Source organism: Coregonus clupeaformis, chromosome 7 (genome assembly GCF_020615455.1).
Source record: "Coregonus clupeaformis isolate EN_2021a chromosome 7, ASM2061545v1, whole genome shotgun sequence".
Taxonomy (NCBI): Eukaryota; Metazoa; Chordata; class Actinopteri; order Salmoniformes; family Salmonidae; genus Coregonus; species Coregonus clupeaformis.
The window spans coordinates 3,548,699-3,567,992 of record NC_059198.1 but is presented as its reverse complement, the minus strand read 5'-3'; the positions used below and the strand labels follow the sequence as shown (position 1 = coordinate 3,567,992).

Genomic DNA, 19,294 nt, shown 5'->3' with positions numbered 1-19,294 from the left:
TTTGAGATTAAAAGCTTTTTATAAAAAAGTGACAAGCTATTGTCAACCATGTATTTTTAACATACACTTAGTGTACAAAATATTAAGAACACCTGCTCTTTCCATGACAGACTGACCAGGTGAATCCAGGTGAAAGCTATGATCCCTTATTGATGTCACTTGTTAAATCCACTTCAGTCAGTGTAGATGAAGGGGAGGAGACAGGTTAAAGAATGATTTTTAAGCCTTGAGACAATTGAGACATAGATTGTATGTGTGCCATTCACAGGGTGAATGGGCAAGACAAAATATTTAAGAAAGTGATCTTAATGTTTTGTACACTCGGTGTATATCAGTCAAGTTATTCTCAGCATGGAACAGTTTGTGTCAAGGACTGACTTTTGCAAACACCCAGATACTTTGGAAATATTAGAAATGTGGTTATCACTCTCTGTCGGATACTGAGACTCAATTTCAGCATTCCATTTTAGAAGACCAACAAAAGAATGGCCGAATGCAGAACATTTTGTAGAAAAGAACGTGGAAAAGCAAACTGAATTTCCAACCAGGTGTGTTGTGTATGGAGGGCTTCACCACTTTGTAAAACTTTGGCCCAACTCTCCATCTCATTACCTTATGAATCAGCTGGGGTATAAAAACAACAAAAACAACAAAACCAAATCACTTTCCCCATAAGTCAATTACCAAAAAACGCAGCTCAAACGCAAACAACAGACGACAAAATAATGAAGGACCTTTTCAAAACCACAGGGTGCATCTCTGGCATGTCCATGCGTTAGCTTTGTGCTCCCATGCTCCTGGTCCTATAGCCTGTAAAGGAGACCAAGTCTGGTCTGGAGGGTCTCATGCTGTTTCCACATTGTACCCCGGGCCTCCCCACAGCAGTGGCCCACATGGGAAAGCTGGCCAGGCGGTGGGATAAACCAATTACCCCCCAGATGGAAGGGACTCCTGCCGGCACACCATCCGAGGGGCTCCCAGCCTCCCGCTTCCAGGCGCTCCTGGAAAACCCTGGGACGTCGTTCCCTCAGAGCCCGGTTGGAGAATTCCCAAAGATGGGAATTGTGTGGCCTCAAAAGACCGGAGAGTAGACAATATTCAGCTCGGAAATTTGATATGGTACCCCCCTCAGGAGGACAATGGTGACTTGGTGAGGTAGGTCTGGGTTTGAAAATATACTTTTTTTTAGACTTTAGGAGGTATGAGTTGGAGGTGAGTGGGGTTCATAATTTTTTCAAACCACAATTTTGCATTTAAAGTTTTCAAATAGTATTTATGATTTTGGTTAAAAACACAATGCCATTTAGGGTTTTGTCAACATTTTCAAGGGTAGAGAGAAAGAAAGAAGAGAGAAAGAGAAGAGAGATAGAAAGAAAGAAAGAGAAGAGAGATAGAAAGAAAGAGAAGAGAGACAGAAAGAAAGAAAGAAAGAAAGAGAAGAGAGATAGAAAGAGAAGAGAGATAGAAAGAGAAGAGAGATAGAGAAGAGATAGAAAGAAGAGAGAGATAGAGAAAAGCGATAGAAAGAAAGAGAAGAGCAATAGAAAGAAAGAGAAGAGCGATAGAAAGAAAGAGAAGAGCGATAGAAAGAAAGAGAAGAGCGATAGAAAGAAAGAAAAGAGCGATAGAAAGAGAAGAGAAAAAGAGAAAGGGTCAGAAGATAGAGGAGATGGAGTTGATCTTGGTGGATAAAGTCTGCTGGCTTGAAATTGCCCCCTTGGATTCATGAGGCCTAGTGGTTCCTGGCCAACAGCGTCTGTGACAATGATAATTATGTCTGCCAGGGCCTTGTCACCGTGGGCCCATTGTGGGGGCCCCATTCAGCCCACAGTCATTTACACTTTCATTGGCAGCTATTTAGTCCCAATAAAACGTTCAACACAGCAATTTGTGCATCCTGCTCAGCCAAGTAGAAGTGTGGAATAGGCATGAAAAGGAGTCGCTTTAAAAGTCAATGAATTGTTCGTCTTTTCGTGGGAGGGGCATTGGGAGGGGCATTGGGAGGGCTCACTCTGTTTCCCAGGCTGTGATCGGGGAGCAACAGCCCCAAAAGAATTGACTGATTCAGCCTCCTCATTATCTGTCCCCATCTTAGACATTTGTATATAATTTTACGCTGAGTTATTGCATTAACATTGCTTATAATTAGGACGGTGTAGGATGCAGAGGAAAAGGGCCAAAGTAGAAACTTGTTGGACAGTTGGCTCTAAACCCCCATTCCCCTATAAAACAGAGATTATACCTGCGTTGCATATGGATGGGGCTATAACATCCATTTAAACCTATTCCATACCAGATATATCAAAAGACACAAAGGCCTTGTGCTTTTAGATACTGGTCTTTTGGAGAGGCTCATGTCTCTGGACTTTATTGTTCATGAGCTCATTTCTGTTGTGAAACACTCTATAGACCACAGCTAGATGGACTGGATACTCAATATAAATCTATATTAAGAATTTGTGTTCAGACGCAGGTTGTAATACTTGTAAAATCTCATTATTGGTTAGAGCAACCATTCCACCTGTGAGCAGTGAGATTTTAACTAGATCGTTTTCAATCATTAGGGTTATTTGAGGCCATATTAATAATCTCCTTGCACATTGGCCATTAACTATTTATTAAGTATTTATTAACTCTTATCTAAAATACAACATTATCAACACTGCTGTGATTGCTGAGAGAAAGAGCCCAAACTATCTAACTCTGCAGTCTAATAAAGGCTCCCACATTCATCACCTCAGCTTTCTCAAGTGATCTCTCTGTCTGGTCCACAGTTTGCTGAGCTAGCAAGACTGGCAATACTAATGTGATACAATATTTTATAGTGCCTTTAGTTTTGGCTTCAGCCTCTTCTGAGATGTGAGTTTAAATCCCACTGCTGCCATCGAAAGCACAGGTCTGTTGAATGTGGCTGATAAAGGTGGCGAATCGCATCTCTGCATGTCTGGCAGACATATCAGTATGGATGATGGATCACCACCTCAAGCTGAACCTTGGCAAGACGGAGCTGCTCTTCCTCACGGGGAAGGACTGCCCGTTCCATGATCTCGCCATCACGGTTGACAACTCCGTTGTGTCCTCCTCCCAGAGTGCGAAGAGCCTTGGCGTGACCCTGGACAACACCCTGTCGTTCTCCGCTAACATCAAGGCGGTGACCCGATCCTATAGGTTCATGCTCTACAACATTCGGAGAGTACAACCCTGCCTTACACAGGAAGCGGCACAGGTCCTAATCCAGGCACTTGTCATCTCCCGTCTGGATTACTGCAACTCGCTGTTGGCTGGGCTCCCTGCCTGTGCCATTAAACCCCTACATCTCATCCAGAATGCCGCAGCCCATCTGGTGTTCAACCTTCCCAAGTTCTCTCACGTCACCCCGCTCCTCCGCACACTACACTGGCTTGCAGTTGAAGCTCGCATCTGCTACAAGACCATGGTGCTTGCCTACGGAGCTGTGAGGGGAACGGCACCTCCGTACCTTCAGGCTCTGATCAGTCCCTACACCCAAACGAGGGCATTGCGTTCATCCACCTCTGGCCTGCTGGCTCCCCTACCTCTGCTGAAGCACAGTTCCCGCTAAGCCCAGTCAAAACTGTTCGCTGCTCTGGCACCCCAATGGTGGAACAAGCTCCCTCACGACGCCAGGACAGCGGAGTCACTCACCACCTTCCGGAGACATTTGAAACCCCACCTCTTTAAGGAACACCTGGGATAGGATAAAGTAATCCTTCTAACCCCCCCCTTACCCCACCCCACCCCAATTTGTAAAGTGGTTATCCCACTGGCTATAAGGTGAATGCACCAATTTGTAAGTCGCTCTGGATAAGAGCGTCTGCTAAATGACGTAAATGTAAATGTAATAAAGGACAGAGGACCTGACACATAGCTAATCAATCATAAAGCTGAAGAAACATTGTCTTCTTCATTGACTATCCCAGCAGCTCTGTAAAACCCCACTCTGTCTGCGTCACTCAGTCCACTGACTATCCACAATACAGCAGGAGGGGCTGCCACGCCCAGGCTAAAACCTCTTCCAGAGGTGAGGGGGTTTGGAGTTGACACACTCATCTTCCAAGCTCTCCCTCTAATGCTTAGGGTTGTCTAACGCTTAATGCCAAAAGCTCAATGACTGAAATAAAAAATACATCTGTAATTATTTTAATAGAGAATAGATACAATAGTGCAATATATATTTTTGTCATTTAAATGTGTTGCAGCAAATTGTAATGCAAATGTTCTCATCGTTCATGATCATTATTTCCTACAGGAGGAGCTATTTTCAACAAATATTTCCCCATAATGCTCAAGAACCACAATAAAGAATGTTATGAAGACCAAATCTCTTCTTCCAAAAGTATAAATAATTGCTTGAAAGTGCATTTCAAGTCAATCAAAAAAGTACACAAGAAATCCCCACAAACGTTGCTTATATATTTGGCAATAAATGGTAATCAAACTGAAGGTTTGCACCTACACTGTAGCATCATCAATACCCTGTAATAAAACCAAAATGATACAATCAATCTGTAAATAAGCAAATCCTAGTGAATTTACAAAACATTTCATTTACATTACAACAAAATATTTCAAAACCTATCATACAAAGGAATAAACAAGACCACATAAAAGCTCCAGCAACAATAACACATTAAAATCATATGATTTCCTGCCACAGTAGTTCAGAGGACACCTCTCATGCAGAGACCTTAAAGTCAGCAGCAGTTGGTGTGGGGAGAGACAAAGAGAGAAGCAGCAGTCAAACCATCTTTAGTCTCTGGGAGCTGTGGGCGGTGAGAAGAGAGACAGACAAAGGGCCAGGCTCTCTAAGCCTTTCCCCGCTGGGGCCGACAGGGGCAGGGGAGGCCCCTCTAGTGCTGCCTGGATGGGTCCCCTGTGGGCCCCTGCCCTGGGCCTTGTACTCCCTGTGCTCCACAAGTGCTCCCACAGATTTGTCCCTGCTGGTGTCGTGAGCGGTATAGAATAAGGAGGAGTAGAACGGATGTCTCTCAAACCGCTGTGGTCGTGAGGAACCCATCTCGCTTGTTTGCTGCCACGGCGACATAATCTCTACTACGCCACCACGGCAACCGGGTTAGAAAGAGACTCAATGTGTTCCATTTAAGAAAGTAAAACCCTACGTGGGATCCCTACCTATAGGTCAAATGGCTCATGGACCACTAGGAAATGGGACGCACCTTCAGTCCAGCGGGAACTCACAGGGGTTCTGACGAGCCGCCCAAGCTGATTGGTAGAGGGACAGGAAGTCTTTGTAGCGGGGGGCACAGCCCAGCCAGGCCTCCCCAAAGTGTTCTGTCCCTGTGAAGAGGAACTCTCCGCCCCCAGGCTTTACGTGACACTGTAACAGTGTGTGGATGTGACCGTGCCAGGAGGAACTGGAACCGGGAACCCCTATGGTGCCGGTTTGGCGCTCGAACACCCCGCTACGCTGCCGGTACACCCTCCCCTCCGAGACCTCCACCAACGATGTCTGACGCTCAGCATTGTGGGATACGTTCCTGATGGATCCGCGAACCACTGGAGGGGCAGAGGAGGGGACTAACATTAGAGACTGTTTTCAGTTAGCCTAATAATTTATGGATATGTTAATAAACCTTACGTTTTATTGTAATGAAAACCAATTAATATAAACAGAAAGATGAGAAATGTATCAATTAAACTGCCACCAATACAGTATGATTCTACTGATCTAAATTGTTGTGTGCATTTCAATAACGTGTTTTTTTAAAGTGGCAAAGAGGGAAATTATAAAGTGAACAGGATCTTGCTGTGTGAGTATGAGTGGAAAAGGGATTCAAATCTTCCCTCCAAAAACTCCTCTCTGTCTCCACATCCCCCACTCCAGTCCTTTATTATCACTGCACAGAAATCCCTCCATTCCCTCCTTTCACTCTCCGTGGCCATTTACACTTTCATTAGCCAGCTATTTTCTCTCATCAAAAAGTCAATGATGGTGATTTGTGAGATCAGGGCACGGGAGTCAGCCTATAAATGGAGTGGACTCAATGGTACTATTGCTTCTGCTCTGTTGCAGCCTTAAGCCAACGTGTCTCCCATTGTGCAGCCTCAGCACCCACATCTGTCAGGCCCCTCTGCCCAGCTATGAAAGCTGCTTTCTGGGAACAGATCAGGCCCACTAGCCCCCCCCAACCCCAACCCCTACCCCTACCCCTACCCCAACCCCAACCCCTACCCCTACCCCAACCCCAACCCATCCCTCCGCACAGACCCAAAATCTCCTTTCCAACACCCACTCACTCACTCCACCCCAGGCCTTTGTAGCATAAATTAGTGGTGATACCCAGCAGATGAGGGGACAGATTGGGCTACATGGATCTATGGAGAACTAAGGAGTTAGGACACAAGGAGTCAAAAGCTATAGCTGTTTACCGTTTTTATAAATGTTTCATACGTGTTTGATATAGAGTCTAGATTTGTAAATAAGAACAATTATTCAGTATTTATGTTCTATTGATACATACCAAAGTCACTGCTGCAGATGGCCAGGAGGAGCTCTGTGTCATTGCAGGGACGGCAGCTAGCTGTGGGAGGAGAGAGAGAGAAGTTTAGAGAAAGAGTGTGGGTCTATGCAGAGGAAAGGGGCACACATCACCCTGTGGAGCACCAATGCACATCCTTTCACTTCACTTGTCTTCTCACCACTCTCTCTCTTTCTCTCCAATTATTCTCTCTCTCTCTCTCTCTCTCCCCCCACACCCAATGCCCTACTGTGAGGGTGTACTTTGAACACTTCAGACCACACCAAAGAACCCCTTTTAATGGATCCTCAAATAACCTTTTGAATAATATTTTGGGGTGAATTGTTTTACTCCCCCCTATTATTAATAATAATAATTATTATTATTATTATAATACGCATAACAATAACACAATATTTTAGTTCTCAGTGTTTATTATGATTTTAGTGGCATAGCAGAATAAAAAAATCAAAATATGAGGTAAACTCCCAGCAGAGCCCCAAGTCCAATGGATATATCCTCTGCCGTGTTGATGTTAATGTGTTGATGTTCTCCGTATCCATAGCCAGAATGATTTCGCAGTGCATGGTGATTGAACAGGTTTCCTGTTATATTCATCAGAGGTGTAGGGAGGGTGAAGTCTGTGAATCCAAAATGTTTTAATTGTACAGATCATTAACAAAACATGCACAAGACAGTATTCATTCCTTGGTTTTTGTGGTGAATGTGAATGAAGAAAACTGTTTTGATAATGGTTTTCATACACGTACCTTATCCATAATGTAGAGGCCTATGGGATATTCATTGAAGAGGTAAAGGTGGAGGATGGTGGAGGATGGTAAATGTGATCTGCATTACATACCAATACCAATTGACATACCTTTGTATGCCTCCTTATCTGTATACCTGCAGACACAGACACAAAAGTGAGCAGTTCAGTCATCTGCACCCAATACAGCTAGCTTTCAACATATTCTTATAGCCTACATATTCTTACCTCTTTGTTGATTGGAGACTGAAAAGATTTGGCATGGGTCCTCAGATCCTCAAAATATTCTACAGCTGCACCATCGAGAGCATCCTGACTGGTTGCATCACCGCCTGGTATGGCAACTGCTTGGCCTCCGACCGCAAGGCACTATAGAGGGTAGTGCGTACGGCCCAGTACATCACTGGGGCCAAGCTTCCTGCCATCCAGGACCTCTATACCAGGCGGTGTCAGAGGAAGGCCCTCAAAATTGTCAAAGACTCCAGCCACCCTAGTCATAGACTGTTCTCTCTGCTACCGCACGGCAAGCGGGACCGGAGTGCCAAGTCTAGGTACAAAAGACTTCTCAACAGCTTCTACCCCCAAGCCATAAGACTCCTGAACAGCTAATCATGGCTACCCGGACTATTTGCACTGCCCCCCATCTTTTTACGCTGCTGCTACTCTGTTAATTATTTATGCATAGTCACTTTAACTCTACCCACATGTACATATTACTTCAACTACCTCAACTAGCCGGTGCCCCCGCACATTGACTCTGCACCGGTACCCCCCTGTATATATAGCCTCCCTACTGTTATTTTATTTTACTTCTGCTCTTTTTTTCTCAACACTTTTTTGTTGTTTTATTCTACTTTTTTATTTTAAAAAAATGCACTGTTGGTTAAGGGCTGTAAGTAAGCATTTCACTGTAATGTCTGCACCCGTTGTATTCGGCGCATCTGGCCAATAAAATTTGATTTGATTTGATTGATATCCATTGAATTGTGTCCATTTTCTGTTTTAGAAAGATTTGCACAAATATGAAAGATAGATGGTATCATCATAAAACAATATCAACTTAGATCATACAAGGGACAAACCTTACCTTAAATTGAGGATATCTTTACATTTTTCAGTTAAGTGCCTGCACCTGCTGTCCTTTCAAATCCAAATGTTTCAGTTGGGCAGTTAGGTTCCTGCAAGTTCCTCAATGAACCCCAACTCCAATGGGGTTCTTGGAAGAAACATTCGGGGGCCATTTTCAGTGCCAAGAACCCTAAGGTTCTTCTAAGAACTTTGAGGATCTTAGAAGAACCCTGAACACTTCAGACCACACCCAACGCCCTAGTTGATGGCTGGGCTTGAGACAACTGATTGATGGATGAGGATTATAGACAGCTTGCCACTCCATTGACACACACATACCAGCAGCTCCATCCATCCACCCATCCCTCCATTCCTCCTCAGTTCATCCAGACAACAAGCCAAGGGGTCAGATGGAGGAATGTCTGGCATGTGACTCTCTACTCCATTCACATCTCCTCCACCATACTAGCACTACCCACACAGATCAAAAGCATTGATGAGTCTCGACCTCCATATTTGACTTCTATTGTATAGCGGTCTAATTGAATGACCCCAGACTGGTGACCCCAGTCACTGGTATTCTCCACTGAACCCCTCCACTCTTGTCAATATTAGGAGAGAAAGACCCAGACAGACATCACCCCATTGAGACAGGCCCACACACACACAGAGAGAGAGAGAGAAAGAGAGAGAGAGAGAGAGAGAGAGAGAGAGAGAGAGAGAGAGAGAGAGAGAGAGAGAGAGAGAGAGAGAGAAGGCATCTGCAGAATCCGACAAGTATTTGGTCTCTCCATTGAGATACCCGGGGGCCAATGGCCCTCAGCCAACCTGGTTCCTGCTTCCTGGTTTTGTCCCTCCGGTGGACATGATACCACCAGACAAAACAACAGAGCGGCCAGCAGGTGCTTCCTAGAACAGGCAAGATTGGGTTTGGTCTTTAATTGGATAATTGACCGATTTCTTTGTGCCCCAAACTGTCCCTCAGTCTCCCCAGCACACCCCTCCACCCACACAGTGAATGAGCTCATGTCTTGTGCCATGTGCTGTGATGCTAGGAGTTTATTGTCTTCTATGATTAAGTTAGAATGTATCAGTGTTTTATTATTGATGCACTTGCTTGGAAATGGTTAAATGATGGCCATGAAGAATATGGGTCTAAAGTAAAAACCACTTAAAAATAACTGAAGGTATGATGATCAGCATTAAGGATACTTGTTGATCACTTTCATTCTGGACTCCAATGTTATTTTTTGACACCAATACAACTGACAAAACATACATTATTTTTTCATATCAATAAATGATTAGGTCTATTTACAATTGGGATTGCAACTTCAACAATAGTGTCAAATAAATATCTTATTACCATGGCATACAAATAGAGAACTCTTATTATCTCCAAATGCCAGTGGTGTAAAGTACTTAAGTAGAAATACTTTAAAGTAGCCTACTACTTAAGTAGTTTTTTTGTGGTATCTGTAGTTTATTTTACTATTGATATTTTTGACAACTTTTAATTCGCTACTTTCCTAAATAAAATAATGTACTTTTAACTCCATACATTTTCCCTGACACCCCAAAGTACTCGTTACATTTTGAATGTTAAGCAGGACAGTAAAATGGTCCAATTCACGCACTTATCCATGGTCATGCCTACTGCCTCTGATCTGGCGGACTCACTAAACACAAATGCTTCGTTTGTAAATCATATCTGCGTGTTGTAGTGTGCCCCTGGCTAGCGATAAATAAAAAATATAAATACAATTGTGCCGTCTGGTTTGCTTATTGCAATTTGAAATTATTTTTACTTTTAGTTTACTTTTGATACTTAAGTATAAGTATATTTTTGCAATTACATTTACTTTTGATACTTAAGTATATTTAAAACCAAATACTTGTACATTTTTACTCAAGTAATATTTTACTGGGTGACTTTCACTTTTACTTGGGTCATTTTCTATTAAGGAATATTTACTTTTATTAAACTATGACAATTGGGTAATCTTTCCAACACTGCCAAATACTCACACTGCAACACACTTTGGCCGAGGTTGGGCGCAGTGGTCCGAATGCCCAGCAGCTCATATCTGAAGCCTACTGCCCGTCGGCTGATATCACTCTGCGGGTTCGCCAGGAGGAAGATGGCTGGCTTCTGAGGTCCGTCCACCGGGAAACAGAACACCTGCTCTGGCCGCCCTCCGTCCGTCATTAACAGGTCCAGTTCCCCAGCCCGCTCAATGTAGACGCTGGCGCCGTGGAAGCTGCGGAACGGTTTGATACAGACCGTTGTGTGGCGCGCAGAGGACAGGTTGGGTTCCAGGACGACCCGAAGCGCCTGGCCCGGGTAGACCCACTCCACCGAACCCTCGGTGCAACGCAGCCGCACCTGCTGCACAGTCCGCGAGTTCGCCTCAGCCTCACGCGCCAAGCCACTGCAATCCAAGAACAAGGAGAAGGGTTCAAATGGGCACACTCACTCAGAAACCAATGCAGGTCAGAAAATAATGTAAGACGAGAGAGAGATCAGCCTATACTCACAGAGAATAGGTATATTATTTTCCCCTACTCAATCCAAGTGTTAAAAATAGCGTAATTGTATTTTATTATTTTGACAAAGCCCATTTTGATAGAAAACAATTAGGATATTGGTATAAACAGATAATAATTATAAATATTTAGACAACAACGTTTTTAGAAAGGCTAAACGCGATCCCAAAGTCAAATACCGGTTTGAAGTTCTGACTACAAAAAAAAGCATTATTAATTAACAATGAAATAAAACGAAAATATCTATAATCCACAGAAATAAATACAATTCCTCACCTTCCACTCCAGTTGCATAGATCTGCGGCGCAGGGAGACAAACAGCAGAGGAACAGTAAATACATGAAAATCATCCTTAGAGTTGGCGAAATTGCAACCGCCAACTATAGGAATGAAAATAGAATCCAAAATCAACTTGGTGAGAAAACATCACAAATGTTCCGCTCCAATCCTTCTGCAAGCTCACTGAGATGCTCTCTTAGCAACATCTGTGGACGCCTGTGACTGACGCTATGACTGCATTGTATGAATAGTAATGTGCACCCTAGCCCCCTTACAGCGTTGGTAGAGAATGGTTATCCTCACTGTGTGTCTGTGTGAACGTGTGTGTGTGCGTGTGTGTGTTTGTGTGTGTGTGTGTGTGTTGATGATGGTGTAATTACCAAGCCCAAAGATTTGTAAGACGAAACCGTTTTCAAAGGCGGTAATTTTGCATTTGTCGTTACATAATTTCATGCTTGAAGTTGTGTAAGATGGATAAAACAACATTTAGGCTATATTGTAGGTATAGGCTATCAATCGGAATAGCCTGTGGGTCCAAAAATCGAAAAAGCTTGACCAAAACATAATTTTTAAAAAATTCACCGCTTTAATTAAGCATATGTTTCCCACACGACTGAATACTTAATACGCGTTCGATCTCTTTTCCCTTTTGTTTTGGGCTAGTTCAGTGAAAAGAGGATCCGTAGCACAGGCTCTAGCCATCTGTTACCTTGGATCCTTCAGGAAACTTTGGGAAATAAATGCCAATTACTTCTTATTTAGAAGCCTTTTCTTTATGTAGGCTAGTATTGATGCGTATTTTCCGAACACTTTATATTTGCACATTGAACCCCTAAACATTGGCTTATATAAGTAAATAACTTATAAAATAAATGTATAACAAAATAATACGATAACAATTGTATTTTAAATAAATAATTGAAATCGCATTTTGTAATGATAGGCTTACGATTCGTTTTATATTACCAAGCCTAACGGCCACAGATAGTGTAATTTGGGTGGAGAGTGGGGGTGAATAACGGTAATGGTGACGAAATCCATTCCCGCTTGTAGCCAACTAGGAACAGGCCCAGGCCAAGAACTGAAAAAGGCACAACGTATTTTTGGTACTTGGGCTCTATCTAGTGGTCGTGTACATGTAACGCACATCTGGAAAATTCAGAGCATGCGCGTCTCGGTTTAACGTTGATCAGGGTTAAAACCTGTGAACAAAATAGCAATCCTTCCGGGCCCAAGCAACAACAGGTGCAAGTCAAGTCCATGGCGACATCTTGCGGGGGTATCAAGCACCCACATGTGTATAATAGTGTTGGTTGGTCACAGGACTTGGTTGGCCCCCTCCGGTGGTGCGAGATCAAAGGCTTATGCGTTTTGATGGGAATGTGGTTGGGTAAATTGCACTCATATGGAGAATTTAGCCAGATGTTTTCTCAGCTGCGGGGAAAGTCCTCTGCTAGGGTATAGGCTTACGAAAAGATGTGTGTCCTTTCCTCAACCAGGTGGAAATTTAACAGACATGGGCCTACTGTGTAGTAATAACATAAACAGCCTATAGCCTAGATTTTTTTTAAACTGCTAAGGGCTAAAAAAGGGCACGTTTTATTAATTTTAAACACTAATAATGTATGCATTTCTTAACCTACACTATTTTAATTTAGTCTATAAAAAGTATTCAAAACTATACTCAGGAATAGCTATTATTTTCAACTGTCTATCTTCTCTGGTCAGTGCAATCAGAATTCAGCTGTAGGGGAAGGCCTTCTGAATGGCCATGCCAGTTGAGTGCCTCGCGCTGTTGTCACAGCCAGGTTCATTTTCACACGCGCTCTCAGGTTGGTCTGTTTGCGTCACGTGTTCGGAGGCCAGAGCCCAGATCCCTGGGGAGAGCAACATGAATGGACACTTTGTTACTCCACCAAAAGAGAGAGAATAACCCTCTAGTGGCATTCAGCTCCCGGACTGACTGAATTCTACAGAAGGCTGGTGGTTCAGTGTCCCATTGGGGCAGACTAGCCATCTGGCATTTCAGGCAAATGCCAGATGGGCTGGTCCATTTTTTAGCCTCAAGCAATAAAATGGGTTCGTTTGGGGACCTCAATTAAAATAATGGGCCAGTGTGTTGGAAATGCCAGAGATGATTTCTGGTCACAGTCGGCCTCTAGCTCAGCTCCAGCACTGTAACATTTCTGTCTCCCTGCAGGCATGTAATTTACATTTTGTTACATCATCTGTCCATAAAACGCATTAAGCTAAAAGGCCGTAGTATTATTTTTCTTTAATGTGAACCCCTTTAAAATGTTACTAATTCATGTAAAATGTAATCTAGCAGCGGTATTAGAATACCTATTGAATAATATCTATTCAAATCGTGAACAATAAAAGAAAAGCCCATAGGTTTATGGTAACATAGAGTTGAGTCTGTGACACTTCACCCAGTCTTGAGCGTTACTGGCGTACTGGCAAAGGTAAGCACCCCATCCCATATCGATGCACGACCACATCATATGAAAAGAGTCAAATATGCCACACAGATGGCCCATCATCACACACATCCAGCAGCATCCGCGTGTCACCAGCGCTTCTTCTCTGCACTTTTGAACTCTCATGGCCCTCCTGCCCAGGACCAACCCATGGCTGGCTAAAACGGTCCCCGACGGCAACCACCTGTAATGAGACTCCCGTGCCCTCCGGTCCATGCATTGTAACATTGTCTACCTCACGGACTTGCGTCTGGCACCTGTCCAGTGTCTAGACAGGACCCTATTCTCCGTTTATACATTGCTTGACGCAAAAGACATAGGCCTAGGCCTAAAACAATTTGGAGTCATCACGTTGCACATACACATGGGTTGGCCTATATTCCCGGGCGTGCGAGAGAAATTGATTACAGTATAGGATTTATAAATGGTGTGTAGCATACTGTATTAATATAGCTCAGTTTATAAAAGGAGGCGTGGGTCATCAGGGTGTGTGACGATGAGTCATATTTCGTATTTTCCAAAAGATAGAAACGTCAACAGTTAGGCTGACATTAATGTAAAACCTGTATTTATGTTAGGCTATAGATAACGAAGTAAATCTACAATGCAGAAGCCATTAGATATTGGCAATATCAAAACTAGGAATATTTGCTGATGCAGTTGGACATTCATATATATATATATACTTTTTTTTCCGTTTATGAGCGTTCGACTAATTTCATGAAAAGGTTGGGGCCCAATTCAAGATCCAAATGATAAAGCAGTCTGTGACCCCATGTGTGCCATTTCTTTCGGCAGTCTGTCAATACCTACGAATAATAAGTAAAGTGATAAAATATTGACTACATACATGCACGTCCTTGTCTGCTAATCAAGACCCCATGCGAATATCCCTATAGATTGTGAACAAATAATTATAAAAGGACACAATTGGTCTAACGAGCAATAGATCATCAAAACTCCTTACCTCGCAACTCCTTACCTTCAGAGCAATAACGGTAATTAATTAATTAAATGTTATGTACCCTAATTCAAGTAAACCTACCATTTCAATCCTGTCAAAAAGTTAAACTCTGACAAGTCCTGTCCTTAAACTGTAGGTTAAAGATAAATCCCGAGTTATCTTGACACTAATTGTTTGTTTGAAGAAACCTTCCCAAAATCTCGGTTAAATCATCTTGTTCGAAGGTTTCTTCAACCAAACAAATCCCTTGACTGGTTATTTTGAATACTGCGCAAAACAATTCCCAAATGGCTATTTGAATAAACCAACTAAATAAATGTTACAAATTATTACCTCAAATCCAAAAACAAATTAACTCAGCATCGGAAACTGATGTATTTTGCTCATGCATTTTTCTAAAGCAGATTAGCGGAAGCCTAAAATAACGCTAGTCCCAGGCCCAGCTGTGCTGAACTGATTTGACACACATCAGGGAGTCCAGGGAACAATTAAACCGCCGAGCTCCAATTACACTGGTTGCTGCACCGGAGCACAGAACTGCTTACATTTTAGTCATTTAGCAGACGCGCTTATCCAGAGCGACTTACAGTTAGTGAGTGCATACATATTTCAGTTAGGGTAATATTTAACTCTAGGTCAAGATCGTCCATTGAACCTTATCTGACATACATTTTCACACGAATATTCTCGATTTATTGCATAGAATAGGCTATTGATAATGGAAGGTTTTTCCCAAATATTTTTTAACATTAGGCCTACTTTACATAAAAAATTAAGTTTTCACCATTTACAGAAAATTAGGGAAAGTTTGTATTGCTATATTAAATAACAGCTAATACATGTGCCTGACCTAGGCCTATACGTCTATAGCCTACCACATTTAAACCAGCCTTAACTGATAGCCTCATTGGAAGGTGAGGAAATGTAGCACTTTGTGAATGTATTTAAAACGTTTAAATGAAAATAGAAAATACGAAATAGTTAACCAAAAAAATATATTCAAATAGGCTATATAGACATGTTTAATTTGGTCATTATTACATTAAATACTATGACATAATACATATTAAAACATACAACTCTGGATATAGAAAATGTATCACAAATGATAATGATTAAGCGATTACCAACGTCTTACAAATAGCTGTTGCATTGTTAGTCATGTTATGTGAAGCAGATATTGAACTGAAGTCAGCTTTTATCTTTGAAAAAACCTTTGTCTGTGCTGCTCTCTTTGATGGTGACTGTCAAAAAGTTCGTTGTCACATCTGTGACCAACACCTTCTCAACGTTATCCAGACGAGGCCTCCAAGACTCCGCTGACTGCTCTCCAGAACTCCTCGATGCATGCGATTTGGCGACGACAATGGGCCTAGACTGTTGCATGGATGAAGAAGAGTCACTAGCTCCGCAGAAATGGTTTTTGGACACATGCTTCAGTTTGGGGTGTGGGATAGACATGCCCCCGACGCATTCTAAAGTCCTGCGGCTCTGGTGATCGAGTCTAGCCTTATGGACAAGTCTACCATCGTGGCTATGGGTGCCAGGATGGGACACAGTCCCCACCAGTCTTTGCGCATCGTTTGATTTTGGCACAATGCTCGTTCCCTCTTGAAACCTGCGCGTCAACTGGATGACACTTCTCTCAGACATTTCGCCTTTATGATGACAATGTCTGGACATTTTAGACAGACCGCATGGGGCCTGTTGCTCCTCTAACCGACTCCTCTTCGCGGGCTCCTCTGTTGGACAGCTGTCTGGCTCTATGTTGAATCGTAAACGTAACTTGGGTTTAGGTCCCCGTTTTTTAGGGATGTTGACAAATTCCTCAGCCATGAATGTGGGCGGAGGCGCAGGTCGCGGCCTTCTCTCTGGCTCTGGTGGTCTGACCCTCACGCTCTCTCCTCGGTTGACCGTGCTAGGGGGGAAGATTGTGGGCACGACAGCCCTTAGTCCCTCTCGAGCTCTCGGTGTAATCATAGGCTCCGGAACGGGGTATGAAACACGAATCCCCCTTGGCATTTCTCTTCTGCATTCATAAGTCTTTGCTGTGGCTTTCGCTTTGGCCTGTATAAAGGAGGTCAAGTTAGATAAGTATGGGGTTTCAAAAACATGTACTTGGAAGGCTAAATCGTCTTATTTATAGGCCGTATCATTGCAGATATTTTAAAACGATGAAATATGTCCAATCCGATTTTGTTCATCCACATGCCATTTCACTACACCAAAATAATTGTTACAATGATGCCAATTTTGGAAGAAACAAACATTATTACAAGTGTTGTAATGAAAATGTTGGCTATCAAGCAGAAAGTAAGCCCCATGCATTCACTCTTTTGCGATACATTTATTTCCCACTGTAACTTGGAAACGTCTGTTACTTTGTTAAACTTGGAGTTATAACAATAGCATCAAAACAACGGAAATTAAAGCTGAGGTAAAACATTTTTAAAAAGAGCAAAATAAGAGACAATGTTCCACTTTCATTTATTTATTAGCTGAATGTCAGACATTTTGTAGCCTGTCATTCTATCAGACCACGCGATTCATGATTCAATTCTCGGAAAACATAGGTGATGAGTAAGAAAAGACATGACTGAAATATGGACTAACTGTCACAGTTTAATTCCCCCACCTTCAGCAGAAATGTCTCCGGCTTCGGTCCCCTCTTCTTAGGCCCAAATAACTCCCTTTCACGCTCCCTGTGAAATAAATACATACAATTTTCGTACGAAACGTAACTCGATCGACAGAATATAGTCTTATTTGAGTTATGTTAAATGCGTGTCGTCTGTTGGGGATAGCCCAAGATGCCATATTCGCACTATGCCTGAAGAGGCCTGCTGTGCTGTCAAAACCTTACCTCTCTTCGAATGCAGCGAAGAGGCGCGCATCTAGAATGTTTTCCTCCGGTTCCCAGGTGCTATATCTATCCAAAAGAACGATACGGTAGCGTAAGAAGAGTGTCACATTTGTGGCGAAAGCGTTCACCAAATGAAACACAATGTCGGCTGAGAATCTCGTTGCTTTCATTCTGGCATTGCCTAGCGGACAGCGACGTATGTGGAGTTAGCAATCTGCTAACGTTAGCAACACTCTTGTCCTGTGCTTGTGCGTTAAAATAGCCTAAGCAAAATACGCAAACGTTACCAAAACCATGCCCGTTAACAAGCCTCGGTTACATAGCCCAAACATGTCATGAACACACGTTGATGCACATAAAAACAAGCATTCGAGAGATAAAACGACAGGCTGGAAGCTCTGCTGCCTGATTCTAAACCAGTGTGTAGCCTACTCACTTTTTAGACCAGCCCTTCCATTTCACAAGGTATTCCATTCGACCCTGCAAGTATAACAACAAATTAGGCCTACTTATTGACGATAGAATGCCATTGCGATGGTGCACAAACACACGATTAGCATACATTATTGTTTGAAACGCGGAGGTGTAACGAAAATAAACTGCATACTCTTCTTATGCGTCGTTTGATGATGGACTCGGCCGCGAAGACTCGCTCTCCAACAGCGGATAGCTCCATGTTTACTTCAACCTCGTTTATAGGCTATATATTTTTTTCTTTCTACTGCCCTCTCTGGTTAATTCCACACATCCCATAATACGCACAGTGAGGAAGACGTCATCACGTTTTTTACGGGTTGCCAGGCACCGCAGTCGGTGGGACCGTATCTGGTAGAGCGCATTGGCTCAGCTGTTGCTACGTGCTCTGGGTTGCTAAGTGAAGGGGAGGAGTTCATTCTTCTTGAGTCTAAGGAAGTGACGCTGATTTGGCGGTAGTCTGGTTTGTGCGCAGGAATGTCTTTGGCAAAGGCGAATAAATAACCCAGTCTGACTATGGCACACCAAAATATTATTCATTCGAAAATAATTTGTTAATTTATATTCATTGTATAGTCTACCCAACCTCTTACCTTGCATTGTGACTATTTTCTTGAGCAGATCTTTAAATAGCCACTCATCGGCATTTAGAAATATAAAAAAGTGCATTAATTTATTTGATATGAATATATCAAAGTGAGAATCAATAAGAACATGACCTAGAGGCTCGATTGTATTTCCACCAAATCTAACTGATAGGCTAGTTGCCAGGAATCCCATGCACCAACCTTGTGTAAAATGTCCAACCTAAATACAAATGCATAGGATAGCTATGTCTCAAAATGCATATGTCATTTGTAATCTAGAGATGGGAAAGTATGTTATTTTACAATCTTGCGCTATTGTTCATTAATGTCCAACTACGTGAGGCTAAACTCTACAAAGGTCAATTAAAATTGACCTTTCAAGTTGTATCATTTTCATGAAGATATTGTTTGTTTTTCAAAGGTAATTTACCTTATTGTGGGGTGACGAATCGCGGGTCTGTTTGGTCGTCCGATAGCTTTTTAAAAAACAAATTCGGTTGAAGATGTATGAATTTATGAAAACAATTAAAAGTCACATTAAGAAGAGTTGAATGTTAAGTTTTACTGTCTGAAGATGAATAGGTAAACACAACTGAAAACTATAAAATATTTCAAACACAATTTAGCCATAGAAATATGAACATATGATAACATATACATAACAAGAATAAACAGGTCTCTGGAAGAAAAACAAGACACGATAATGACATATAACTCAAACAATAGTCAAGCACAATGTAATAATAATCATATTAATACTTACTAA

At 42.4% G+C, this 19,294-nt stretch overlaps 2 protein-coding genes across 3 annotated transcripts; both read right to left on the bottom strand.

Annotated features, from left to right (window-relative positions):
• Positions 1–4,186: 4,186 nt before the first annotated feature.
• On the bottom strand, positions 4,187–12,036 carry LOC121568789 (meteorin-like protein). The gene is made up of 4 exons (XM_041879215.2): positions 11,158–12,036; positions 10,363–10,766; positions 6,501–6,560; positions 4,187–5,535 (listed from the first exon to the last, which is right to left on the bottom strand). The coding sequence occupies exons 1-4, from the start codon at positions 11,229–11,231 to the stop codon at positions 5,198–5,200; spliced, it is 876 nt and encodes a 291-aa protein (XP_041735149.1). The 5' UTR covers positions 11,232–12,036; the 3' UTR covers positions 4,187–5,197.
• A 3,574-nt stretch (positions 12,037–15,610) lies between these two features.
• LOC121568788 (chromobox protein homolog 8) lies at positions 15,611–18,231 on the bottom strand. Of its 2 annotated transcripts, none has more exons than XM_041879212.2 (5): positions 18,030–18,231; positions 17,904–17,947; positions 17,468–17,533; positions 17,240–17,306; positions 15,611–16,671 (listed from the first exon to the last, which is right to left on the bottom strand). In XM_041879212.2, exons 1-5 carry the CDS (start codon positions 18,141–18,143, stop codon positions 15,796–15,798), a joined length of 1,167 nt encoding a protein of 388 aa, XP_041735146.1. In that variant the 5' UTR covers positions 18,144–18,231; the 3' UTR covers positions 15,611–15,795. The 2 variants fall into 2 exon arrangements, with proteins under 2 accessions (XP_041735146.1, XP_041735147.1); XM_041879213.2 differs by having other exon boundaries at positions 18,075–18,230.
• Positions 18,232–19,294: the final 1,063 nt, after the last annotated feature.